At 42.4% G+C, this 27,989-nt stretch overlaps 1 protein-coding gene across 1 annotated transcript; it reads right to left on the bottom strand.

Moving 5' to 3' along the window:
• Positions 1–35: 35 nt before the first annotated feature.
• On the bottom strand, positions 36–27,989 carry tbc1d4 (TBC1 domain family, member 4). The gene is given in 25 exon segments (XM_051072286.1): positions 36–2,797; positions 3,440–3,616; positions 4,274–4,443; positions 4,639–4,798; positions 5,817–5,945; positions 5,947–5,961; positions 6,063–6,163; positions 6,410–6,568; positions 6,736–6,897; positions 8,387–8,599; positions 9,351–9,508; positions 11,845–11,997; positions 12,489–12,706; positions 14,986–15,045; positions 15,653–15,775; positions 17,366–17,476; positions 17,655–17,746; positions 17,885–18,017; positions 18,149–18,253; positions 18,704–18,793; positions 19,881–20,128; positions 20,587–20,806; positions 20,808–20,825; positions 20,911–21,039; positions 26,885–27,989. Coding segments are annotated over 25 exon segments (3,774 nt in total). The 5' UTR covers positions 27,284–27,989; the 3' UTR covers positions 36–2,566.

Genomic DNA, 27,989 nt, shown 5'->3' with positions numbered 1-27,989 from the left:
GGGCAGGAAAGACATTCGGACATGAGTAGACAGAAAACAAGGCAAGGTGAGGTTTATTAAAGAATTCATGACAGTTCCTTTGTGTAGCCCTCATGTTGACCGTCTTTTCTTAAAACACAGTGATTCAAGCACTGTTTAGTAGTCAGGACTCAGAGCACCTGGTGTAAAATAAAGACCCTTCACTGACTACAATGGAGTGCTTTAAATTAGATATATCGACACAATGGTCTCATATCTCCGATTAATGGAGAATAAAGGCCATTATTAACTTTTGGCACTACTTAATAAGCTGAGAAGAAATAAACATTGTGTAATGATGAGTAAACAAGTCTGCTGATAGCCTTTTTTTTTTCCTTTTTTTTTTTTTTAGTGTCAAGTTTTTACCATCAATATTTGGTATCATTTCAATCATTTGTCTCAGTTCAAACCTAAAGAATGCTAAACAGGTGTAGTGACAAAAAGTTGATCACATTTAACGCACAATATATCACAGCATTTTGGGTGAATTCATTTTTGAAAAATAACCACATCTTTGGTTAAATGGCCAATTTCTATGACGCACAAATACTCTTAAGTAAAAAACAGGCAAAAAGAAGCAGGAAAGCTGTAAGCAGGACTGTATCCTGGGGTATCCTTCAACAGATTTCAAGATATGTTGATTGATATGTTTCACTTGCTGAACTGGTGAGGAAAAATCCCTGCTGTTCAGAGGCGATCGTTTCTCTATTATTTCTGAGAGGTTTGGTGCAAACCTTCACAGCGTCACCTCAGTCATCACCAGAACATTTCGCCCCAACAGAGGACGTCAGGCCGGATTATCGACCAATCAAACTTTGCGCGAATTAGCTCCCACAACTTTGCAAGTGCTCTGGTTATACGCAAATGGGCAGGACTGCTAAACATAAACATGTTGCATTGCATGCCAAAGGACTTGCCTTTGAGAACAAAAACTATAAAAGGACATGAATGTGTCACCAAGGACAGGAAGGCTGACAGACACTGTGAGTAAGTGATTTTCCTCTTGAGTGACATCACCTTGGTTTTGATGTTCAGGTGTTTTATGAAAGCCTGGGACTGTTCTTCTTTCAATCAGAACAGGCGTTGGTGAGTCAGACACAGAGGATAAAAAGGAGGAGCCAGGCACAATCTTTAAGCTCATTTGAACCTGTCTGCCCATACACTCAGCCACTTCAATGCACAGCTTCTACGTATGTATGTCTGCAGATACTGTATGTGTTACTGAGTATGTAAAAAAGAAAGTGAAATGTCTTTCCATTCTCATTTCCTTTGCAGTCTCTGTAAACCCTTGAGTTTCACTGCAAACTTCTGTACAGAATTGTCCATGTGACCAACAACAATGCAACTGCTGATATGTGTTGTCTTAAAATCTTGAGCCATGCAACCCTAGCAGCTTGCAGTCCCACATTCAGATACTACAACAGGTGATGTTCCTATGTCTGTCAAAAACAAAAAGTCATACAGACTCTTAGAGCAGAACATGTGATGTACATTCAGATCACTCCTCCACCTTTGTCTGTTTTTCAGTGCCTCCTGGGGAGTGTGAACTCTGCCTCAGTGTGAGCGTGGTGCTAAAACAAGTCGACACCGCGGTCAGTCACACAGGAAACTGAGAAGGCAGACAACCTCACATCCTGCCTGAGCTTTGGAAGAAACACTTCCTCCTTAAAAGCAGCAAGTGCATGTACTAAAGATCGCTCACGTGAAGGCAGTGGTGCGGCTCTGAGAGATGAGCGACGGCAAATACACGTCTGCAGAAATTTCAATCTAATGCGGCAGACGAGCACTCCAATGCCTCTGTGGTGAAAAAACAGATTATTATCACGATGAACTTTGGAGGGAAATTGCATTTGCAAACATTTCAAGTGAATAAAAGGAAATAACAAAGCAATGATGATTAGCAGGAGGCAGAGTTAACATCAGCATACACAAGTTCAAAAAAAACAACAAAAAACAATGGGGTCTCCACTCCAGGATTACACACACTGATAATGGCTATATGTTGAACCTGAGGTCCAAAGGGTTGTTTCCCACTAGGCACCTTCTGCTCACTGCTTTTGTGGTGCTACTGAGGCTGGTAGTAAATACATCAAGGCAGTGCTCAGAAAGATTTGCAGACGCTGACACATTTTTCACTTGTGTCAATCTAGAAAAGATCCCTGTGATTGCCAAGAGATCTGAATAGGGAAGGATGTTGTACATCTTCATCTCACCTACAAACTGGCAGTGAAACAGATGAGACAGAGCAGCAGCTCTGATCCACTGATGGAACAGTCTGTTTGCTAATATAACAGAAACCATCCTCCCACCACTCTATTATCTGTTGACAAATATCACATAGATATTTTCCCATACAGTCTGCGTGTCTCAAGTCCAGACGTCACACATTTACAATGCACTGCCACTCTTGTGCAGCAGTACAACAATAGCTGTAGAGCTCAGCAGCCTTCCACTAAAGCAGTCTCCATTTGTTTGCTTCAGTCTCTTTCTGTGTGTCTGCCCAGAGCAGCCAGTCCCCCCCCCCCACCCCCCCACCCCCCGGTTGCCATCATGGCTTCTTGGCTGCAGTTTTGGCTTTCCCGTTGGGTCCTGTTTTGATCTGGGTCATCTCCACATCTGTCAGGGCGTCGGGGGGAAGGCACGAGCGCATGCGTTCAATGGTCTTCTGGTAAGCTGCCCTCTCCTGCTCCAGAGAGCGAATCATGTGCTTCATTTTGCTCTCCCGAGAAAGGAAGTTCTCTACGCTCGTCTCCAGCGTCTGAATCTTCTGCCGTGCAGCCTGAAGGACAAAGACTTTGAACCTCAGTAAATACAGGGTATAACACAAAGATAGAAATTTGGACGGAGGGCAGATAAAAAGCTCAGGGGGAGAAGTCAACTTGAAGTCAACACTAGTGTGACTTTGTTCCCAGATCCTATTTTAAATTCTCCACTATTTAAGTGCAATCAGACATGTAGTTAATAAAGTGCCTGTGGCTTGTGTAAATCACGTGTTAAATGCTGTAGTAACAGTTGTCAAGCACTATGATTCTAAGAGCCTAATAAATTTTCTTTGTCTCATTAGAAACCAGAGAAGCTCAACACCTCTCTGACTTTACTTAACATGACGACAATGAGGTGTGACTTTACCCGTCCTGTTGCACAGATTTACATACTACTGATCGAAATAATATAGAAGTATTTGGACACACGTAGAGTTCAATTCCTTTGTCTTTCTATCATTTTCATTATGTTTGTGACTTATGTTTCAGCGCCATCTAGGGGTAGTCTGAAACACTACGAGCAACAACTGTTGAGAATATCTTAACAACATTACAGGCCCTCACCGGTCCATCAAAAGAGGAGAAACATAAATTGACCAATAACTTAAAAACTTCTCACATTTACACATTATCAAAAATTTGATCCTTCTCTTCTGTACCTGAAGTTTTTCCAGCAGGTCCATGTTCTGTTTCTTCAACTGTGCATTTGTCTTCTCTAGCTTGTCGAGCCGCTCAGAATCATCAGGCAACGGTCCAGTGTCTAACATCTCATCCTGAAGGACGTGGTACTCAACTTCATATGCATGCAGCTGCTTAGAGATGTCCATCTCCATTACCTGGCAAACAAAATGCCACACGGTGAGACAGATGCCATCAAGTAATAAGTCATTTTAGTATATTATATAGCAATACTGTAAATAAGGTGCAGCAGAATTAGTTAGTTAGTCACCATCCCCCTGGTTATAATTAGCATTTGCTTACTGTTAACAAATCCCCAGGAAAGACATACACTGCAATGAACACACACATAGTAAATAATTACTACAGCTTAAAATTAGCTAAAATCTACAATATCCAGCATTTTATTTATTTTTTTTATTGAGTATATATTTGTGTGTGTGGAAACTGGAACATATTAGACAAATTAACCTCACTTGTTGGTTTTGGTTGAGTAGTTGGTTCATGGAATTTGTTGACAAATACTACTGTGATAAAACAAAAAAAACGAATTTATTCATGATTGTGGCTAAATGAATACTATAATAGTACATCAGCCTCATAAGACTGCCACTGATAAAGTTTAATTTGTAATGACTCCGAAAGTACAAATGTTTATAGCTGTAGTTTTATAGCTTTGTCTTAAAATGAATTCAGTTTAACACAAGTATTAAGAAGCTTTTAACCAGTGGCCCGTATGCAATATGGATTACATTTAGATGACCTAATTATTTGGAAACCTTAGACTGTTTTTCATTTAACTTTGAACTTTATACCTTTGCAATGGTCTCTTCCATTTGTGTCTGAGTGAGAGTGGGAAGTGTAGTTTTCAGATAATCCACAATGCCCTCAAAGCTGTCGCACTCCACTATCTCCCCCTCATGGCTGCTCAGCAGACAGAGGGCCACTTTAAAGATCACTTCGGTCCCCTGGGCAAATACAAAATCTGGGAGGAAAAAAAGAAAACACACACAAACACACACAGACACGACAATATAAACATTAATGCTTTACACACTTTACCTTTAAGCTGTAATTGTTAAGAGGCTACTTAAATGTCAGCCTCTTTTGAAAACAGCATTGTGCTGATAAGCATTTGTGTGTGTGAGCAAACACAGGGGCCATTATTCTAAAAATATACCAAAGATGCGGGACACAAAGCCGAGGGGGAACTGAGAGGCAAAGAGAGTGAGGAACCACGGTGCTGCGTAGAGGCTCGGGCAGATCTCGTGCTCCTCGAAGTGATTGTACAACTCGCGGTGGTAGTCGTGCAACAGTCTGGAGAGCTGGTACATCTGAACCTGGGACAACACAGACAGTTCACAGGCATTAACACTCGCATACAAACAGGTGCACATACGCATACAGGTCAAAACATGCAGCGTTAGAACAAAACTGGTATGTCTGGATCGGTAGGGGACAGTATCACAGGGCAATCTAAGAAGTACTAACTGTCAAATGTACATTTACCAAAGCAGGAAGCTCCTTTAGTACTGCCAGTGTTGTTTAGAGACTTGCTCAGACATGCATCAAGGCCAGGCATTTGATGAGCTGTACTAACTCTCTGACAATATATATGACAGTGATCCTGACAAGTGTTGCAGTGAAATGCACAGCAGACAGAAAAGAGAAGCAGAAGTTAAGTCAAGCTAAAATTAGACTGTTATCAGTCTTACAGTTTCCTGACAGTTACAAAGAACACAAGCAATACCTTCACGTCCTCGCATTCAACTACTGCAGAAAGCAAACTGCACAAAATCCCCTTGTCTTTGCAGACTTTGAACTGGTCTCAAAAGAAAGGCAACTGCGGTGTAGAGAGAGAGAACCACGAGGCCACTGTTCGGCTAAATGGTTACTTGAGGTAGATTAAACATTACCACGCCTGTTGATGCTTTCACCCCGGTGAGGTCAGCTGATGTTTAACTGAGGCTAACAGAGCAGGCATGCAGGTGTGGTTTGAATAAGAGGTGGAGACACATGACTAATGTTGCTAAGTAATAAGCCACAGGTTAGAAGTGAGAGGCAAGCTCGGCTTCCTACAGCAGGCAGATGACAGATACAAATTGAATGTACAGTAAAAGATACTTAGATACTACAATAACATTCAAATTTAAAGCCACTGTGTGTGTAGACTTATGTGATAATAGCTCTTTCCTAGTGAAAAGTGGTGCAGCCTCTGTGTCTCATTTGGTCTTATCTATGCATTGCTGTCTATCACAGTTTTTTGGTTCTATTCTTTTGTTGCTAAAATGTTAGCGCAGAGTAATGAGATCCACCATACTCTAATAACATTCCATCACCACCCACTCTCATACTGACCTGCAAAGAGACCATATCAGGTCTGTACTGCCGCCTGATGCCAAGGTCATACATCAGGAACTTCAGCATGTCGAAGGCCTGTTCCTCGCTCATGTGCAGCAGCAACACTCCAGCCACAAAGCTGATACCCTTGGCAGTAGCCAACCTGTGTGGTACAACAAAGAAGCACTCGCTATGTATTACCAATCTCATGATGTTCCCAACACTATTTACCGTGGGGAAAGGAAACAGGACGACAGTGTGTACCTCTGTATCCAGCAGAGAGTAGGCTTTCAGGAGGTTGTAAAGGGAAAGCTGTCCTGCACCCAGCTGGGCTGAGAAGTACTGATGGGTGGGGAAGGTCCGGCCTGAGGAGGGAGACAGATGATATCCAGCAAATGTTCACAGTGTGAGCTTTCAACATGAAGTGGCACTACAGAGAATGTGTTGTAATGTGGAGTAATATTTTTTAAGTTCTCCTGTGAATAGGTACAAGTAAGAAGAATAACAACCAAACTACTACTCCAACGACAACTACACATAACAATGATAGCCTCTACTTATAGAGCAGTTGAGTCATACTCTATGACTGTGGCATGAGATTGTGCACACACCTAGATCCACCAGAATAGCGTGCTGCTGTGCGGTGAGCTGCTTCAGCAGGTCATGGTAGGGGGTGTCCGGGGCGTGCTGACGCTGAGGAAGTCTGTGACGCAGCCGGTGCTGATGGGAAAGGAGCAACCAGACCTCCCCACGCCTGCTCTTGGGAACACCTGCATACAAAGACGAAGATCACATATGCTCATTCAAAACACTACACATGTGCTACTATATAAGAGGAATTAAAGATCAGCAAGCATGTCATCACTACCTCTTTCTCTTACTTTTGTTTTGTGCACAAAAACACAGACACACACACACACACACACACATCTTTCACCTTGGCAGAGTGCACGATACATCTCCTCCTTGTCTTGTGGGACTGTCGTTCTGCCTGGGGCTGTCAGTTTTCTCTCCCACAGTGCCTGCGCATCTTTGGAGCACTGGCCCACTTCCTGGTAGTTGAGCTTCATCTTGCGGATGTGCAGCTCATCTCTGCTCGCTGCAACACAGTCACCGGAATGAAAAGAGATTAAACAGATGGGATGAACATATTCAACATCATTTTGTCAATTAAGATTCCCTAGTCGTACCAGAAAATCAAGGCCGACAAAGGAGGGAGAGAAGTACAAAGCCCCTCTGCTTTTGCTGAATGTAGCTGATTAAAAGACATCCAATTTTGGTCACCATTTACCATGGAAAGCCTACCACGTCGACACAAGCCACAATACCCACATTAACATGTAAAATCCATCACTATTATGCTGAAATCACGAGGAAGCCACATCAAGAGAGTGGGGTGAGATTCAAAGGACAAAAGAAACAAACACACCAGAAAGTATGATCATCCCTGAACATGCAAACAAAATAAGCTGAACTGAATGAATATAATAACCAACACCCAAAATCATGCAAAACATCTGCCTTGATCCCAAAGGCTCCTTTTGTATCGCTTACCTTCTATTGAAAACGGTTATTCACAGTTAGGTCCTCAGACCAGCATTGGTGTCATAGTAACAAACAAAGGGAAAGAGATGTGTTGGTATAGTAAATCATAAAGGCTATACACAGCAGGCACATCCCAAGGCTAAAACAAAACTCTCCTCTCTAACTATCTCCTCCTTTAAGGAGGAGATAAAGATCTATTTCTTATAATGAAGTAGCCAATTAACTGTCTAAAATGGTCTTTACCTCCTCTCCTCCAGTTAACTTCCTGTTAAGGGACAAATGGTTGTGAGGGGAGGAGAGAAAAGAATGGAGTGCTAAAAAAAAAAAAAAAGAAAAAAAAAAGGCTTTGGAATGCAACCTAAATGACCGGGGCCATTAGAGGGCGATGTTTGGCAAAAGCTGCTGCATATGCTGTTATTTCATTGAACTCTGAGCTAACAGTGCTGTTACTGTTGGTTTCCCATAAAGGAGAATTATTTCCATGAACTTTTGCATGTTTATGTATCTGCATGTGCTGTCATGTGTGCCTGTATGCAACACCAAAACATTTGGCTTTAAATATAACTGTGCCTGAGAATCCTAATCCAGCTCTGCAACTTTTGACTTCTCAAAATAAACAGAGATGAAAGCTTAAAGAGTTGCTAAATCTGAGCCTTCTATCCCTGTCCACGCTCATAAAGCCTCAGTTGGGAACAGCAAGACTTTTGAGTGTTTAAACACGTGGTGATGACTGTGTGTGAAACTTTGATGATAGGTGAGGAAAAGGGTCAGGAGTGGAAGTTCCCCATAATAAATATCTTGATAGGCAGATAAATCTTAACAATAAGACCCAGTGTGAGCAGATTTCAACAAGTACAGCCACATGACAAATTATAAATACACCAGTGTCTGCACAGAAACAAAGGGGCTAAACATCAAAGAATACTTCATAATCTAGTCGCAACAAGACTGCAGACATTGTGTTCTTCATATGTGTCACTCATGTGATTAAAGGAAGGATTCGTTCTAGGGTGATTATCGTATTTTATGTGACCGATACACACCCTCCAGTCTCTGGTTCTCCTTCTCCATGCGCAGCAGTAGGATCTGCTGGTGGATGGCAGTCTTCCACAGGGCACGGTAGTCAGGCCCCGTCTTCTTAGGCCTCTCCCCGGACACGGGGTCACCCGTCGGCGGCAGCAGACGCCCAAAAGGGTCCAGACTTGAGTCCAAGGCACGAGGGGAGAGAGGCAACAGCTCCCTTGCATCGCAGTGGTCTAAAACATTAAGAGAGGACACATGAAAAACTGAATTTAGGTTATTCATTTATAAGAACAACAAATCAATCTAAAGACTATGTGTAATATAAAAGGGCTTATCAATAACGAGTTCACAGAGAATTATCACCCAACTCTGCAGCACTACGGTGCTTAGCCTCTTCTAACCTGTTTTGGGTTCACAGCATATTTACTGTACACTTTCATCAACCTTGTTTCCTGCAGCAGCAAAAAAAGCACTCATAAACCAATTGTCACACTAACTGAGCACCAAACAACAAATTTAGTGACTAGCTGGTGAAGAAAGCAGCTGAAGAGCCACAAATTTTTCTCATGAATTTGTGAGGACAAAACCAAGGCTAAAGACAGAGAGTCATTGTGTCACTTACTTACAATCCAGGTTGCTGTTTGGGTTATAAAGTGGACATATTATTGGTGCTGTAAAGCTCTTTGGATAAAAGCATATAAAATGAAAACCTGTATTTGGGATGTATGAGGTTGTGTGCAATGGGAACAGGTAGGAGGATCACTGTACATGATTTATCACTTTCAAAAGCTCATTTATCAGTGTCTATCTCTTACAAGGAGATAGACACTTACTTCCTCATATATCCGTGCAAAATCCACAAGAATCAAATGTTCGCCCTGTGTTGGGACTCATTTTCTATGAACTTGTGGATTATTCAGAGCTTATTCATTGTGCGTCACGCTGTGCCTTGCCAGACCTGCTAGAGGGATTGTGTTACCAGACCTGGGTGCTGCATAGATGCAGACGGCTTGTTCATAGGCGAAGCGACCCTCAGGAAGATCTTCTGTCTCCACGAGACCCTGCGTGGGGTCAGAGGGAGACCGCCACTCACTGAGTCACTGCTGCAGCCAGACAGGGTCCTCTTCCTGCCTTCCCCATTGCTACAAGAGAAGACAGCAGCGTCACAGACACCCGATAAACTGGTCAGGTGTCATCTTACAGCAACACTCCTTCAGCACACTTTCACACACATACACACACACATCCTTGAATACATGAGCACACATACATCTAACAAGAAACCTTATACCAGCTTCTCAACTCAGACTCTCCAAGCTGATAACAAAATATAAACATACTGGTGAAAATATGTGCCAGGTACAGATTCCCAATACCCATGTTAATAAAGCAGCACTTCACAATTAGTATGTACCAATAAACATCAGCCACAGCTGAGGCACATGCATGCTTTTTCATCTTCTGGAAGAGAAGCACCTTTTTTTTAGTAAGAAAACTTGGTTAAACAGCTGCCAGGGCTAATAGTACCAGCATCGCTTTTGTGTCACACTTATCAACATAACGTCATAATATGCACAGCTTAGAATCCATGGCTACCAACTCATTAAATGAGGATAAACACTAATTATAAATTAGCAGAAACACTTGGTCAGCGCTCAGCCAAATCTTAAAAGAGCCAGTTTTGATGGTGCAACCACAACAGCCGCAGTTAAGTGCTTGGTTATAGTGCAAAGACAGTGAGGGCCTGCAAAGTCCTCCTGCTGTTTGTGTTAACACAGTACAAGTGTGCTTTATGCAAAAATACAGCACCACTATTATGCAAGTTATCATATTTTACATTTGTGGTATATTAGAAATCAAATGCACCATGCAACTACTGAGTGTACGGGTCAAAACAATAAAACAGTACAATGACAACAGAAAAAAAGTTTACAATCTTTTTGGCAAGATTTAGTTATTATACTGTGACATTTTATCATCATAATGCAACTGTATATTCTGCTTTCACTGTTTGGTTTCCACAGATATGTTTAATGTCAGTGTATTTTACATTGAAGTTAACGAACAGCCCCTAATTTGGTTTATTTAAAGAGTACAAGCATTTTGGCTTGCAAAAACCCAGAGTGGAGGGAAATTTTCAAATCCTGCATACACACACACACACACACACACACACACAGAAAAACCCAAAGCTGTTACATTTTAGAATACAATCTTAACAACCGGAACAATTTCATGAATACTTCATACTGATTATGTTCTTCTTCCATTAAAAAGGAAAGTTAAAAGTCTTTACGTAACTCACTGAGGATCACTTGATCGTTGTAGTAGATAATAAGCTTGGTCAGCACGCAAGTGCCTGTCTGATCATGTGGGCAGTGAAAAACAGGAAGTGACCTTGGATTGAGACAAATGTCTCTGAAACAACAGTTTTGCTCTTACAGCTCCTCTGCACATTTAACTTCATCTCTTTAACAGATTAAAATTCCTCACTTGACATATTACCTCCTTAATATATTTTCCTATCACTTTCAAACATAGTCACTGGGGTAAAGTTATTTCTCATTGCAAATGAAAGAAAACCTGGCTGTGAACATGTTGACACATTCAGATTTGAATACCCTGCAGGTCAAGGCTTTTCAACAAGTTGCCTTTTAAAACCTGCACTTATTCACCATCACTGATAATGTGTGCTGAAAAAGGAATTCTTGCTCCTTTTTGCTGCATTATCAATGAAGATTAGACTGCTGTCAGAAGAGAAAAACATCCTGTGGAAATGACATTTTACAGTGATTGGCTCCACTGAATCTCATTTATAATGGAAATGTTAACCTTTACTTTCTGCCACCCAGACACCTGGACCCCGTCAAGGCAGGGCGAGGAGAGAAGATCTAGAGACTCACCCACACATAATATGTCAGGTTTTCTTGAACGTACTATATTACTTGATTAATTAATGCAGCTGACCACTGGCCGCAACCTTTCAAAATAAATACATCACTAAACTGAATCAGCATGAGTAGGAATCCTAAGGCACTGTGAATACCACTGGTCAGGAAAGGTGATGGAACAAGTGTGAAATGCAGTTAATAAAGGCGATAAATCCAGGTTAAAATTCAGTTTCGCCATGCAAAAAAAGTCACATGCAAATGCAACAAGAGAGGGGTTTATCAGCATCCCCTTCTACTTCTGAGTGAAACAGGAAGAGGGTGGATCCAGCTGCAGAGATGATGGGGAAAAAAAAGAGATAGCTGGAAAGTATTTTTTTTTAACAATAAAAAGTTGTTGTGGATAGACAGGAAAAGAGTACAAAGCTACGGGGACAAAAAGCAGAGTGTTAAAAGGTTTGACAGCCAACATGTATGCTGCTACTGCCATCCAAACAAAAAACAGCTTGTCGATCCCACCCATCTCATCCCCGGCCGGTGAGTTTGGGTGTAAGCAGGAGGGTGGTGGTGGTGGTGGCACCCCCTCTCACCTCTTGAAGCTCCCACTGTCTGTCAGGGAGCTCAGGGAGCCCAGTGAGCCCTGGTAAATGCTTTTCAGGAAAGTGGGAGCGGAGAAGGAGGAGGGGAGGCTGAAGGAGGACTCGCTCTCCGAAACGCTGCGCGTTCTCGAGACAGCCACGGGACTGGGCGAGCCAAACATGAAATGCCCACAAACGAAAAACAAACATTACACAAAAGAAAATGGCCTTCTGGTCGGAGCACAGAAAAAAAACAAAGAGGAACTCATGAGGGATCAAAACAGTGAAACAGGAAACTTGTGATGCTATTGTTCAAGGATAGAGGAGCAGGAGGTAGAGAGATTTAAGACTGATGAAAGTGCTGCAAATAGATTACATTGTCTGTGTGCACATCAAAGGTCAACTAAATATTTAGTTAGTGTGAAACTGATTAAAAGCAACAGGTTCTGATTTTTTTTTTAGCAAAGTTAGCATTAGCCGTATCTTCAAACAAAACACAGAAGCTCGCCCTTGTAGAAAAGTTTTAGTGCAACTCACTCAGCAAAACATCACCTCCTGCAACTTCACTGACGAAGTGCATATTCTGCACTGATCACTCTTTTATCCCACAGGTTCAAACTAGCAGTGCAGCGACTGACAGGTGAAGGGTCTGTTACCTGCTCTGCAGCAGTTCTGGGCAAACAGACTGTTGTCTGCGCAGCGGGACCTGTTTGCTCTGGCTGCCCGGGTGTCCCTCGAAGGAGATGCGTTTCTTCACGGGCGGATGGCTGAAGGTGTGGGCACGCCGACGGAACTGCAGGCCGGCCTCCGGGTCGTCGTCAGGGAAGGCGGGAGGGGAACCAGGAGGGGAGTGACCAGGAGATTCCTCATCCTGCTGAGGAGGAAAAAACGTCAAAGGGAGAGAGATGTCAGTGCAGTAAGTAAAAATCTGTAAAAGTAATGTACATTTATGAGATTTTATATCATTTTCTGATGTCTATGACTGTATAGCTGAATGACAATGACAGAATGGTGACTAATAACAAGCTAAACATAATCCAATCCCAAATTCAGGTCAATAACGTGGTTAAAAGCAAAATTCAAAGGATTCATATTCAGATTCAAGACCACTCTAAATGTCTTTGGAAGTCAAACCACACACAGATAGTCATTGTATTTCAGAGGCTGAGCCCCAAGACAGACAAAACACTCAAGTTACAGGTCTGCACTCACCTACCCAATGAAACCCCAGAGCAAGACTTATTCCAGGTTCAACTTTCCACTCTACACTCTTAGACTCACTGTTGCCTCATGCCTCACAATACAGCTCCCACATCTATTGTATTCTAATGGACAATGTCCTGTGACTCACAGCATTGCACACTATTGGTGGGGAGGATCTCAGCAACTCAACGCCACATGGAAACCCTCCAATCTCCTCCATTGTGCTTTTAGAGACCTCCCTCTCCGAGTTATGACATGACAGGAGAAGCAATATTTGATCTGCTTCCTTCAATATGCATAGAGATATTTAAAAAAAAAAAAAAACTGCAAGGTCTAAATGGAGCTACTGTCACTATCTCAAAAGTTCTTGCACACTGCATCTGTTGCACAAATGTAAATCACACTAGATATCGCTGTCAGCTGAACGGCTTAATAATTATGATTTGTACATTTTGGGAAACTCTCATGAGATGAAGTGGCTCAGGTCAGACACGCGAGCATTGTACTGTGTCCTATGACAGGACTAAGAAGAGGAAGCCAGGACAGGCATTGGCTCAGCAGATGCAAAAGTGGACATCCTGACTTGGATTTCCTGCCTGCCAGGCCATAGGCATCCTGACACGATCCCCTGATCACTACTGGCTCACTTCATTACAAGGCAAACAACTTTCTTCTGATTGTCAGAAATACAAAAAAGGGGAGGAGCGCCTTGGACGTGAAAACACCTGATTCTCCATGTAAATAATAATTAATAGATGAATTAATTCAAGATACAAAAGTAGCTCATGAAATTGACAACATTTTTTGCACTTCACAGCTAGGGTTGGGTGCATCACTTTGACTATGACGGATTGATTTGGATTCTGCAACAGCCAGTCTTGGTGGATTTGGTGAAAGTAAGAGATATGGCAGCTTAATAAAATCCCCCCCCCTCCCCTCACTTGATGGAGCCGCTTGAAGGCTGATGTGAACTATTTCTCCCACTCAGTGGTTTATACTTCCAGTGAATCTGACAACACATGACTAATGCAAAAGGCATAGTCAAAGTCATATGACAGCTGGGAGGGTCTATTTCATGTCTCTGTGTGTTAAACATCATGAGCAACATGTTACATAACGCTGGCTATGTAGCAATAGCAAACACTTACATATAGCATACATATAGGAATGCCTCTAATTTCACACATCAAAGTCTGTTTAGAGTACTCAGTACATATGTGAAAAACAAATATGTAGAGTCTTTTATAGCTTCAGAGGGAGCAGCGTGAAATCTGATCAATCGCGTCAGTTGGGACTGAAAATGAAAGTTTGAAAATGAAAAATATGAGGATGTGGAGTTAGAAACAAGTGGGTTTATCAGACCTCTGTAGCCTGCACCTCATCTCTGCTTGAGGCTACCAATTCAAGGCTACTTTAGCCACTACTAGCCTTTCCAACTGAATTACTGACCAAACTGCCAGAGATAGTGTTGCACTGTAGGTAATGCAGGCAACAAGTTTGGAAAAGAAAAAAAAAAAAGACCATATCTCTGATTCTCCATAGAGAGTCTGATAATGTACACTGCTAAATCAGTGGAGTACTCCATCGTGACTGATGGGGAGTCAGAGGGACTACACCACACCTTCACGCCACATTCTGCACACATGTGACACAGTGGAGCCAACGACCCAAAGTGGTTCACGGACAGGTCTGTAAACACAATCCCTGCTGCACAATTCTGTCTTTTGGCCAATGTTGCCTCATCGCGAAGCTATGTGGGAACAATGTGGTGCAGAATCATGTATCCATGTGAGAAGAGCACTGTTGGCAGCCTCCGACTGCTGACATTGATGAAAGTGAAAACACGCTTCGTTGGTACATCACGCTTTTTAAAGCCCAGTGGCTTTAAAAAGCAAACCCCCCCCCCCCGAAGTGAGGCCCTGGAAATTCTCCCTCCTCAAGGACACTTACTCTCTCAAAACTGCCAACGCTTCCCATGCTTCCCAAGCGGCCCCGCATTCGGCTGGCTCCCTGGTGACAAGAGGTGATTACACAACATGAAACAAGTTCTGGAAATACAAGATAGCAAATATCATAAAAAATTAAAAACATTTTTACACAACCTCTTCTTTTCCTGTTCCTGCTCTTAACAAAAAAGAATTGTTGGTATTGTCAGGGCAGCAGTAAGAGACTGACTAGCGATAAGATGAGAAAATCTTGAATGGCAAGGAATAAAAAGGACACATATTTCAAGACTTGATAACATGAAGAGTGTTGAGATTAGTCTCTGAGACAATAACAGATGGCGGTAGAGGTTTCAGATTGCCTGGATCCTTCTACCAAGGAATTATTCTGCTGTCTCACTGGCAGATATGGGTCAATCCAAATCCCCTGAATGACAGTGACACAGAAGCAGCAACTGGTACAAAGGCTGAGCGGGAAGACACACAAGGGCACAAAGCACAGTGACTATATTCTGTCTGGGGTGAAGAAGTGAGAGACAGGGATAAGGGATACACTTAGAGAGAGAGAGAAAAATGGTGGAACAGCCAGAAAATTAAATAAAGATAAAACGTGGGGACAGAAATGGATATGTTTAAAAAAAAAAAAAAAAAAAAACCTCTGTTCTCAGACCCACCCTTGCAAAGATGTTCTCTAGAGAGCTGGTGAGGGAGGTGCGCGCTTTATTCTTGAGAATATCAAGTTTGAAGCGACTGCTGGTGGCTGCGCCGTCTCCTGCTGCTGGGCTGTTTGCTGCATTCTGCAGGACATCAACATAGAACAGAAAGAAAAATCAGCACAGAAATAATAAATAAAACGTGACTGCGTTGACTAGTAAGTACACAAACTCAGTGTAGCTGTACAGTAACAGACCACATGGCCGAGGCTGCGAGGGAAAGCCTACAGCTGCTGGTTGTGTCAGTAACAGTGGAGCTGTTGTTGGAGATCTGCCATTCGAATGATAATATTTAACATAACAACCCCCCAGGCTAAATCATGCTGAAGTAATAATCAACCACGCTTTCATACTTTAAATGTCACATTTTTTCCCTTTTCCAACTTAAGGAATGTAACAGTGATTTAAATTGATAACCAGCTTGGATCTCTTCCAGGAATATTATTCATTCAAGACAGGGAGGTGTTGAACTTAACATTTACAACAGAAACAGAGCTGTAAAATGAGCAGACACGACAGGGAACTAAATATTCTAAGATAAGATAAGATGATAAGATTGACTTTATTGTGGAGATTTGTCTTTGGCTTCTCTCAAAACACAATAATGAATTACAGATTTACATACGCCATACATAACACACACACACACACACACACACACCACACACACACCACACCACACACCCTTAAGAAACATCCAGGATATACAACATACATAGTGCTGATAGCAGCAATATCAGAAGCAGGTCTTATAAAATAACAATCAGTCATTCTGTGTTCAGGGCTGGTATGGCATAAGGTAAAAAGACTTCTTTCATATGTTCTGGCTGGCTCTTTAGGCCCCTTAATTGACGGCCAGATGGGAGCCGCTCAAACCCTGAGCGTAGTGGGTGTGAAGTATCTGTAATTATGTGTTTAGCCTTCTGCGTACAGCACAGTCAAGTATACTGTTGTTTTTGTGACTTGCCAATCACCTTCTCTGCAATTTTGACAATTTTGGGGAGCTTGTTTTTGCTCTTTGCACTCAAGTTGCTATACCAAGCTGCTGTGTTAACTGATAAGATACTTTCAACCAGACTCCTGTGTGCCATTTCGACTATGTGTTGGCTAACACCAAAGCTCCTAAGCTTGCTAATTAAAAACAACTGTTTGGTTAGCTCTCTTCTTCTTCTACAGGCTGGTTATTAAGTATGACAAGGAGGGTGTTACTGATTCCCCTTGGTTTTGTTTGTATTAAAAGTTCTTTTGTTTTGAACACATTAATTTCCAGTTTACTTGACTGACACCAGTTCTGCAATACAGTGACCTGGCTAAGAAAACAAAGTCCTTGTAGGAGGAGAGATCTTAAAAAACTCAGACAAATTAAATCCTTTGCTATTCTGCATAAAATCCACTCCTTTTCAGAAGCATTTAATGCCTGAATTGACTTCTCAAGTTTTAAGGATGCTAGGAGGCCCTTAGAAACTTTTCAGACATTCACACTGTACCATTTGAATTTGAAGACATTTTAGTGAAAATGCTGTTTCTTCAGCTCTTTGGTAAAGTTAAATTAAAACCTCTGATCAGTCTACAACTGAGAATCTGAGATGGATGGTTCATCTCTGCTCTTGTGATATGGGAATGTAATTTATGCTGCAAATTTGTTTTTTCATCGCCTACAGGAAAAATGTTTACCTGAGGGGCTTCTCCGATGTGAAGGTGGGACTTTTGTTTGGTTTCACAAAGCTGTCTCAGATGGAGAATCACCAGCTCATTCTCTTCTTGGTCTGAGCCAGGCTTCAATCTCTGCAAACATGGACACACAAACACTCAAAAACCCAAGATGGGGAAAAAAACAGTGCTTTGAAGCAGATGCAACATTAGGAAAAAGAAACTGCCAATCGATTACCAAAAAAAATGTTAATGTGTCACTAGTTTTTCAGGCAAAATGTGTGCTTTCTCTAAAGCAGAGCCAAACCTTTACCTGAACTCGCTCAAAAATCTCAGCCTGCTCATTGTCGGTCAGCTGGGAGAGATATTTTTGGATGGCTAGCTTTGCTCTGGGTGGGTAAAGACCTAGAAACGTGAGAGGAAATAAGAATGTTCTTTTACCATGCTTTAAGTATGGAGAAACAGACCATATATCAATATATTCATGGGTCGGGCCAGAGAGAAGCGCTAGACGTGCGAGAGGACTGAGTTCACGAGGCTTACCTTCAATCCGCTCGCAGAGCTTGTGCAGGTCATGCATGGGGCAGGCTTCACACAGCTGGATCAGGGTTTTGTTGCTTTGTAAGGCTGCTGCTGTAGTGAAGGCCTGTTTCAGGGTCAGCATCACCTCATCTACCTGACACACGCAGTCAAACGCGAGGGCAGGGACAGGGACAACACAGGGATTTTAGTATAGATTCAAATAAAAATATTAGGTTAAGAGAAAACACTGAGTAATTCTCATTTTCATCTTTCTGTGTGACTCACCAGGGACTCACTGGCACACTGAAAAACGTAGCAAACATACAGACTGGGACCAGACTCTGACTGGTCCCGACAGATGAATCCAAAATGGTCGGTTTGCTTGATACCCTGTGTTAAAGTCAAGACGAGGAGGAAAACTGAGTAAATCTCAGCAAGGCATTCAGTTCAGTGATACAGATGATAAAACTGCAACTGAGAGCAGCACATGTCACTAATACATTACAACATTCTCCATTTCCATTTTCCATTCAATTAGTACAATGACCACTTTGCTCACACTAGACTATATTATCTTTATGCAAGATTTAAAGAGGATGGGATTGCATCAGGCAGTAAAAAAGGAACATATTTCTACATTACTGATAAAGATGCAACCTCCCATCAAATTTAAGTATTGAACATAAAAAGCCTGCTGTACTGTAAAGGCAGGCAGTGATGCATTAGATGTGTAGAGCAGAAAGGCATAAATTGGTCTGAGCTTATCCTCCAACTAGGACTGCAGCAGAGACACAAGAGAGAGGCTTTTAGTGTGACTACAGGAAATAAAATTAAACCAACCTGACAGCAGGATGAGATATCTTTGAAGTTCTTCTCCAGCACCACTGTTTTACTATCTGGACTTATGAGGTTTACTTCAAAACGTCCCACCTGTGAAACAAAAAAAAGCACATTTCAGTCAGACGCAAGAACACATACAGACACATAAAGGGCTCACACAAAACTATAGTATCTCCATACTGTTTGTAGATCATGGATATTATGGTAAAGAGGATAACCGTGCCAAGTATCTCATGACAGGAACTACAACTATTCTGACACCGGTTCAATGACAGACATAAACACACTCAAAATCAGGGTCAACAAGTCTACACCAACGATTTTTCCCATAATTGACTGCTAATGTAGAGTATCATATTGAGCGTTGTGCTCTAGTTTTTAAAATTAGCTTCATGAGGAAATGAGCATGGTGTTTGAGGAATGGCAGCTGGCTCACGCTGCAGCCTGAATGCTTTTCATAAAGCATGAGGGCCTTACAATTTCACAGGGGCAGCGTTGCACCCACAAATTCTACTCAGGAGTTAGAGCCTCTTAAACTGAGGCAGTAACATGGGCTGAGGTGGTCTATACATTACAACTGCCAGCGACAAGCACATAAAAATGATCTGTAGTAAAAGAGAAGCTCAGGGTCTAAACCAAACGCCGGGAGGGTGTCAGCGACAAACAGCCAGCTAAGGCTAGCAAGAGTTTTCTGATGTGACAGATGGGATCAAGTTCTTCAAGACAAATTATGACTTGGCAGTAGTGTGAAAAAAAAAAACATATCCATATCTTTGAATTATTTGTATATTTAGGGTTCTGTCTATAAACTTAAGAGAATAAAACATTCTTAAGACTTCAACAAGAGTTCAACTGTAAACTCTATGTTGCCCATCTATTCCACAATCACACATGCTACTCATTCCTTTTAGTTCACTGAAATGGTTGTAATTCAATAAAACAGATGCCCTGGTACAGGCAAGGCACTTGAGAGCATACTTATCCATGGGCTTTAATGAGATAACATTGCTGTGATGATAAATCTTCAGTGTCAACGAACTGAGAGTCTAAAGTCAGCTGGACTCAGAGAGAAGGTAGCTCTGAACACATTCTGAAAACCAAGACATCAACAAAGCACAGCACATTGCTACTTTTCACAGAAAATGAACTGCACTGCTTCTTATTAAACTTCCAATACCTGGAAGAGCATGGTGCGGTTCTTGTCCGCATCGGACGGCTGAACGTGGTTTGGTGCGCTAGAATGTCTGCGGCGAGTGGGACCCATGATGACGCCTTCCCCTGGCTTCCTTTGCAGGCTCCCCGCCAGGCTACTGCAGCGGGTACGAAACTCCTGAGGCTCCTCAAATCCAGAGTCTTCCAGGATGCACTCAGGGAATGCTCCTCCTCGTAGGCTGCTTTGACTGGCACTGCTAGGGAGGGCTTTACCTGCGTATCAGACACATGTACACTCAAGTGTTTATTTAGATTAATGTTGCTGGCCCATACTGAGATATATTTTTATTTTACTTTTAAAATTGTAAGCATTACCCTTATTCATATAGGGGGCCATCGTGATGTACTTTAATTATATAATATCATCAGAACATTTTTCCATATTATAATTAACCAGCTAGAAACAATAAGCCTGATTGTGTCCATCTGTGTATAAATTGAAAGAATACTAGTGGTTAATCTGCCGCTGTAATAACTGTAAATTGCGTAGCTTGGCAAGCATAGCAACAGTAACTAAGGAGTTTGAAGCTCCAAGAGCGAACAACTGTGTGTTGTTAAAATCTGACTACAGCTACCTGCTGATTCAGCTTAGGCCTTTTGATATTGTGCTCATAAGCAACATTTCAATAAAACAACTTTTCCCTAATCCTTAATTTGCATGAGGCCTTTACCTCCACCTCCGGTCATGTCCGCCATTCCGAGAACTTCTGGATCTTCCATACTCTCACTCAGAACAGAGGAGAGCGGGTCTCCTTCTCCCCCCATGAGGAACTCCACTGGGGCACTGTCCGTGGACCCTCGCTGACCGTTGAGCAGCCGCAGGCGCTTGCGTTCGACCTCATGCTGACGGAACTTATCGATGCAATCATCGATGAGTGTGGACGGAGCCTTTCTTGTGTCCAACCATCACCTGGAATTTTTTCAACCATATTCATTCAATGACCTTGTTAGATGAAAACAAGCCATATTACTGAGGCGTACGCATAGATTTCTACCTTGCCACAGTAAAGCACTTCAAACTTCTGAGAGTTGTAGAAGGCCTCTTCAGCTTCCTGCTTGGGCTTGGCGTCTTCCTTTAGAGCTGATTTGGACACTTGGCGAATACTGCTGATCACCTCAGGGACCTGCAAGAAAGGCAAGAGGAGCAAAGGGATATGATGAATAGGAAAACATTACCAAGGAAAATCATAACAAAAGAGGAAGGGAAGGGAAGTGGAACCAAATGCCAGGAGAGATTACAGCTCATCATACCAGTGAACAACATGAGAATCTCATAACTCAACACAACTGAGACTCATTAATATCGATAGCAATAACTATATTACTAAAATGACCTCTACAGTGGAAGATATAAAATACACTGCACAAACAAAAGTCAACGCAAAACAAGAAAACTAAGTTTATATGGCATTTCCAATTGACTCTGGAATTTGATCTGATAAACAAACTACATGACCTGACCTCATGTGGCAACTTCACAGCTGAAAAAAATGAGCCTAACATTTGAACTAATGCAAGCTAGTCAACAACAGACAGACTAAACACCACAACGGAGTCAGGACTAGGCAAGCAGCCAAGGGAACACCCATGCTCTATGGGACAGAAGACAAAACAGAGGGCTGAAAGAAATCAGAGACTTGAAGGTCACTAAGGCTGTTTCTGCTCCACTGTGTCAGGCACTTGCACCTTGTTCAACACCTGCAGGAATATCCAGCTCCGTCAAAGCAGGAAATCTGCTTCTGGTAACTCACAGCGATGAAAAAAAAAATAACACAAACAAAATAACCCATACAAGTCAAGACTGAAGTCTAACCAAGCAAATTCTTAGGCAATACTTGAGAATGTGCATGCAACCCATGCTTCAGTCTTGAGACACATTCACAACTCAAAGTTCTGAATTCAGAGGGTGCTGAATTGTCGCTGCGCTAAAATTTTGGCAGGCGTCTCCCCAAAAAAGCGAGAGTGCCTAGGACCACAGGGCCACAGCCAAGGTCGGCCAAATACTATGTTTAAGACAACAATAAGAGCTAAAACAAACAGTGGCTCTGCACACTGCACACATCTCCTATCTTATCTGATAAGACCTGCATACTGACTGTTGAGCAAATATATTTATAATGTAGACTAGGGAGGGATGTTATGTAACAAAATACTTCAGAGGTGTTACCAGAGCAGCACAGAAGCGAGAGGGGCAGACAAGGAAAGGAAAGATTGTTTAAAAAAAAAATACAACATCCTGACTATTGTATGCTGCTCATAGTAGCTAGTTCATGTATGAGGCACAGAGATGAAATGCTTGTCTGCCATATTGTTGCAGAGGCTACTTGAGCTATTTTAAAGTCCCATTTTCCAAGTGCCTGCCTTTCCAAGGGCTGAGCTGTGCGTAGCTGGTGGCAGAGGACTGGACTGAGATGAGGAGGAGGGTAAGTGGTGGGGATGGTGGGGTTGTTGGTCATACATACTGAAGCCTTCTTCTCACTTGAACAAAACTCTGACCTGGTCTTATTTTATCAGAAATACTTGCCTTTTAAGATATGGCAAACTTCAAGCTGTCAAAACTAATGTCTGCACATAAATTTAGGCACAAAATAACCTGAAACGTCTACAACATGTGGACATGTGCACCTTTGTGGAGTAAAGGGGAGTTCTGCATTAGCAAAAGCCAGGGTTGACACAACAAGGTCAGGGTAATTCAGAGGCCTTGGTGGTAGAGAATCACAGCTGCACTGTCTGGTCTGTCACACAATTAGGCCTGTGTCCCCACTTTTTCGCAGAATGACAGCACGCATCTTAACATTTAAAGGAACTGCTGGATTATACATGAGTAAGATGACGCCACAGCACGAATCGGATTAATTATTTGTAGTCTACCCAATACAGAGCCAGTAAAGGTGCTCGTTCCTTGGATGGAGACAGGCACAGACAGGCAGAGCGCTGTGTGGGAATAAAGCCATGTGTTTTTCATTGGAAACCTATTCAAACATATACTCCCACTCCAACGGCTCTTTGTGCTGGTTTTTTACATCTTATATTTTCACCTATCATTGCCTGGCTTTATAAAATAATATCACTGACGCTGCTTGTGATCCTAAGCTTGTCTACATAAACACCAGCAGCCAAGCACAGCTTTAGAGCTTAGGAGAAAACAAACACGAGGATTGTCCTCTCTGAGCTGGTAGAGTCCCGAGCACTCTCAGTGCATGGCCCATGTAATGTCAAACCTCCCTACAATATGCCCCAATGGTATCTGATCAAACAGTAGCTAGCAAGTAGTTCTGTCGCTCTTATCAACACCATTAAGCCAAACCACAGGGAAACAATGAGGACCAAACACACGTGCTGCACAGCATCTGCGATTAGGAGTAATTAGACTTCTTTTAGAGACACCCAGGTTATCATTGTGTCAATACAAGATAAGGATGAAAATAGACATACACAGAGAAATGGAAGATAAGTCTGCATGTCACACCAGAAGCAATAAAAGATAACACACTTTTTAAGTTATAAGTGATCTTAATATAAATAACAAGACAAAAAACTCAGCTGAACCTCATTTTTGCAAACTTCAAATGTCAAATTGCGACTGATCAACAAGCTAAACATAAAAAAAAAAGAAAAATTGAATAAGAAAATATGAAATATAAGCAACTGAAAAAAATCAGTTCAATTGTAAACCCAGATAAATTACTGCTGCTTTAATGCACACAACTGTCTGTATGTGCCTGGAGCTCTCCAAGGGAGTGATTCTTCAAGGTACCTCGCTGTTGCCACATGTTTGTATACAGCCATTGTACAAGGGGGCTTCAAAAAGTTCGTGGAAAAAGTACATAGCTAAAAATCACATGCAGGGATTTTGATCTCAGTGCACCTGTACGTTCTAACATGTTCTAAGATGAACCCTTAAATACATGTTGCAATGGAAAAATAAACATCCTAACTTTTAATAAACCGTTTTTTCCAACTGTCCGTTTTCTGTGAACTTTTTGAAGCCCATTCGTATGATGTCCTCCCAGTGCTTTTCCATGTGCTTGAGGGCAAACTGAGTGGCTCAGTTTAGCAAAGTTAATGTCCCAACTGAAAACACGGAAAGACAAAGGCTCTTATGTCACCTTAACATGGGGCGGGAGGAGCTCATGACTGGAAATCAAAGCGTCAAGACATCAGTGAAACAAAGCATTTCCTTTCCTTCTGATTTGCATCCATGGTGTGTCTGGATTATCTCTATTATTATGTATTACAATACAATGTTAGAGGAAGATCATTAAAATTGAGTTATATGCTGAATTAACTGCAAATAATGGATATGGTTTCGTGATCATATGGAGGTAAATGCAGGAAATATTGTAATTTCAGGCATAGATATCATATCCTTGCTTGGATGTGACATGAAACAATATACATTCACTCTAAAGGACATCAACACTTTGTCTGAAATCTATCATGACAAACAGATGAGTATCTATGAGCTTTTGTGTCTTGTTTAGCAAGAAATGAGATCACGTTAACAGATAGTGACTGGGCGACATCACATGCCCTGGCTAACACATGTTAGCACAGGTGTGACAAAGAACAAGCTTATCAACACCACGCAACAGCAGAGAATGGAAAAAAAGTCATGTTGGTTTTTGGTGTTGAGAATTAGTGTAAAGCTGGTGGGTAGACAATAATGGCTGATCTTGTCTCTCAAAGTACATTACTCTTGCTCTGTCCTGGCTCATGAGCATATCCCACTGTCACACTACATGCCACTGAGGGATGAACCACACTCACGAGTCAGCAGAGAGTCACCCTCCACTGTGGTCCAGTTCCAACTCAGAGCAGGGTGGAAAACATACAGGCTTGTGGCTTACACTGTGCAGGATCTGTCTATTGCTGGTTTTGATAAATACCCAACGGAGTTGCTAAATTTGTGCCTGCTGCCATGAGAGTCTAACTGAGGATGTAAATGAGTATCTAAACCTCTGAGCCATGTAAAAGGTTAGAATTAAACTCTAAATGACAGTGTTTGTTTAACTCAGTGGCAAAACATTATGTATGACCTGTTGTTATAGCCAATCCACAAGTCCAGAGATGGCTACACCTTATCCAGTTACAGCTTTATACGAGCACTGAAGCTGTATTTCAAGTTGAGGAAGTCAGACTTGATTTGCAGTGCCCAACTTTTCAAACAAAGGAACACACATTCCATGTTTGCATATAGACTTTGCTTTGTTTCTCTTTCTTCAAATTAAACTCACTGATTTCCATGCATACAAAATCTAATAAGACTGTATTTGAGCCGACTAAACCTCTCTGCTCTTCAAGACATCATGTGTGTCATCTCAGTTTAACCTTTCACATCATATGGATAAATGCCAGTGGTCCTTTCCCCAGGCTTTGCACAGTGCACTCTTGTCATGTCCACAGCTAAGAATAGATGTTTAAACATGTCTGTCACCCAGAAATAAAGCAATAATTTATCACGTCTTTAAATTCAGCTCAGATGAATAGAAAATCTACTGTAGCACAATGAGGGGGCCTGTATTGTAAACAGAAAATACCTGGCAAATAATCAAATCATTAACAATGACTGCATCAGGGTGTTGTGCATGGTAGCAGCGTACTGCTAGAATAACCCATGCATTCCACATGGTCCACCTTGCACATGTTCCTAGCTCGCTGGCTGCCAAACCAGTTTTCGTTGCGTAATAATGCTGAATGAGGTAGCCTATGTTCAAGATGCCTTTCTGACTGTTGCAAACACTGGGATCCAAGTAGGGAGGCCAGCCACCTCCAAAGTGCGTCTGCCTCGAGAACTTGTTGCCTCTTCTACTCTCAGTTTTGACTCGAAGACAAACTGCCTGCTCAGGCCCTGCACATACCACAGGAAACACGATATAACGCAGGCATATTTGAGATTGATGCAAAACGTGTGCATAACACATGATATCTGTTTGTGAACATTAGTGAAGGTTTCCTGGTTCACTGCGGAAACTAGAATAACATGAACAAGTGTAACGCTTCAGCCCATTTTACAGATGGTTAAGAACCATGTTGGCACAACCCGAAACCACACGGGTCAAATATAAACAGAAGAAAACAAGTATCAAGCACTTTATCTAGTTCACTACCACAAACTCTCACTCACACGTAAGCACACAAGCAAACACTCGGTCACACACACCAGCGCCACTGGGGTGAGCTCTTGAGTGCAGTGTCTGACACATACAGTCCAACCTAAAGTGCATCTCAAGCAAAGACCAAAAAACCATGACTGCACATTGATTTTCAAACACTGACTCCCACGTTCCTGATTTTTCTTGACTGTTTACCACATTTCGGTTTATTACTCAAGACTGGCATGCTGATCAGCATGTAAATGTGCTGACTCAATATTGTCCCTGCTCAGTTGTTGTTATCACGCCATAGGCACCAGAGAGATGTCTGATCCCCTAAAGAGGAAAGCACAAAGATGGATTAACTTTGCCAAAAATCCAGGGTGCTCAGTTTATCATCCTCACTGACCGGTGGCCTAAATACTTAATACCAGAGCAAACATGTTTGGACTATTGACTAATCTACTGTTTGTGTGTCTGAGATTAAATGATACAGTTGTCGCCTAGAGGAGGTTTCACCTTGGGCTTTGCAGGAAACTCCTTTGTTTTGTGTTTGCACTTAAAGCAAGATTCAGCTCATTGTGAAATGCTGATGGTCAGGCCCCACTGTAAGTCTTGACATCATGTAGATTCCTAAAACTTTTAACAATAAAAACCTCTGGAATTGTTGCTGTTCAAACTGGAAATTCAGTGTGCAAAGGATCATTTAAACCTCACTATTATAATAATCCAGAAATAATAAAAATTTTAAGAGCGGATTACACTACTGGTACCCTTATTTTCTCAGTCTATTGTCCTTGGCATTCCCTCATTTCTCCTGGCACAACTGTTGTGTCATGTTATAAGGTTATCTTTGGCACTTGAGCAGGCCTACCTGGTTGGGGTCGCAGGCCTTAAAGACGTGACAGGACATCTCGGACTCGGGGTTGTCAGGCTGGCCCCGCAGGAGATAGGCAAAGTAGGTGAGGTCATTGCTGTTGTGAATGAAGCGAGAGATGAGCTGCGCTTTGTGCTCGAATATGAAAACAGAGGAGTTGTTGCTGCTGGAGGGGACACACCGGACGAAGGGGGGGTTGAGGACCAGCTGAACTTCTCTCGGCTGCACCACGGGGCCGCAGTCGCCTCTCTCGCCCCTCCTGCGGATCTCAGCCACCAGCCACGGCAGCATGGGTAGGGTGGTCCGCCTGTCCAGCGACGACCAGCCGATGTAACTCAGGGCGAACCTCCTCTCTGACTTCGGAGGGCTGTTCTCCTTCTCATCCTGGCTATCCATGTCGACCCCCACCCCCCCCCACCCCACCCCAAGAAGACTCTCGGCCGACGCTCGCTGACAGGAAGCTTTGCGGGACTAAAGACTACTTTAAAAAATAATACCGATGCACCATTCCCTGCAGCCAAAGCCAGGCGTAGTTGTGGTTAGTTTGCAACAGTTTCCATGTCCACATCCACGGTGAAAGTTGACACAACGAAGCGATTAGCTACGTGCACAACATGTGCTCACCCTGTCGATCAGCTGCAACACTCCATGTTATCCGAAATCTCTCCCAAAAAAAATCCCCTCCGATGCACAGTTTTCCCCTCACGGATTTCAACTAAATTTACTTATATGGTGATGTATTTGTAGTTTGCTTGCCTGCTCGGTTCCTCCACTGTTTGCATGGGCAGTGAGTCAAACGCTAAACAGTCCTGTAGTGTACTGTCCCAGCCAAGCTTGCTTGCTAAAACGTGGCTTTGGATGGCTCCTGTGTAAACACAAGTCGCCCAGAGAAATCAGATTTCTTTGACGTTGCTCCTGAGCGCATCACGGGGCGGCGCGTTTTACACAGTCCCAGCCCTAAAATCCAGCTACTTATGAGCGAGCTCAGCTGGCACGGACGCGCATTTCTCTCCCAGCGCGTCTGTAAAATATATACATTGATGCTTGTTTGTCGCCCCCCCTTTTTTTAAGTGCTGTGATCCTTTCTTCCACAAACGCCTTT

Source organism: Lates calcarifer, linkage group LG1, assembly GCF_001640805.2.
Source record: "Lates calcarifer isolate ASB-BC8 linkage group LG1, TLL_Latcal_v3, whole genome shotgun sequence".
In the NCBI taxonomy this organism is placed as follows: domain Eukaryota; kingdom Metazoa; phylum Chordata; class Actinopteri; family Centropomidae; genus Lates; species Lates calcarifer.
The sequence above is the reverse complement of the archived record's forward strand: the minus strand, read 5'-3'. Positions and strand labels throughout refer to the sequence as shown.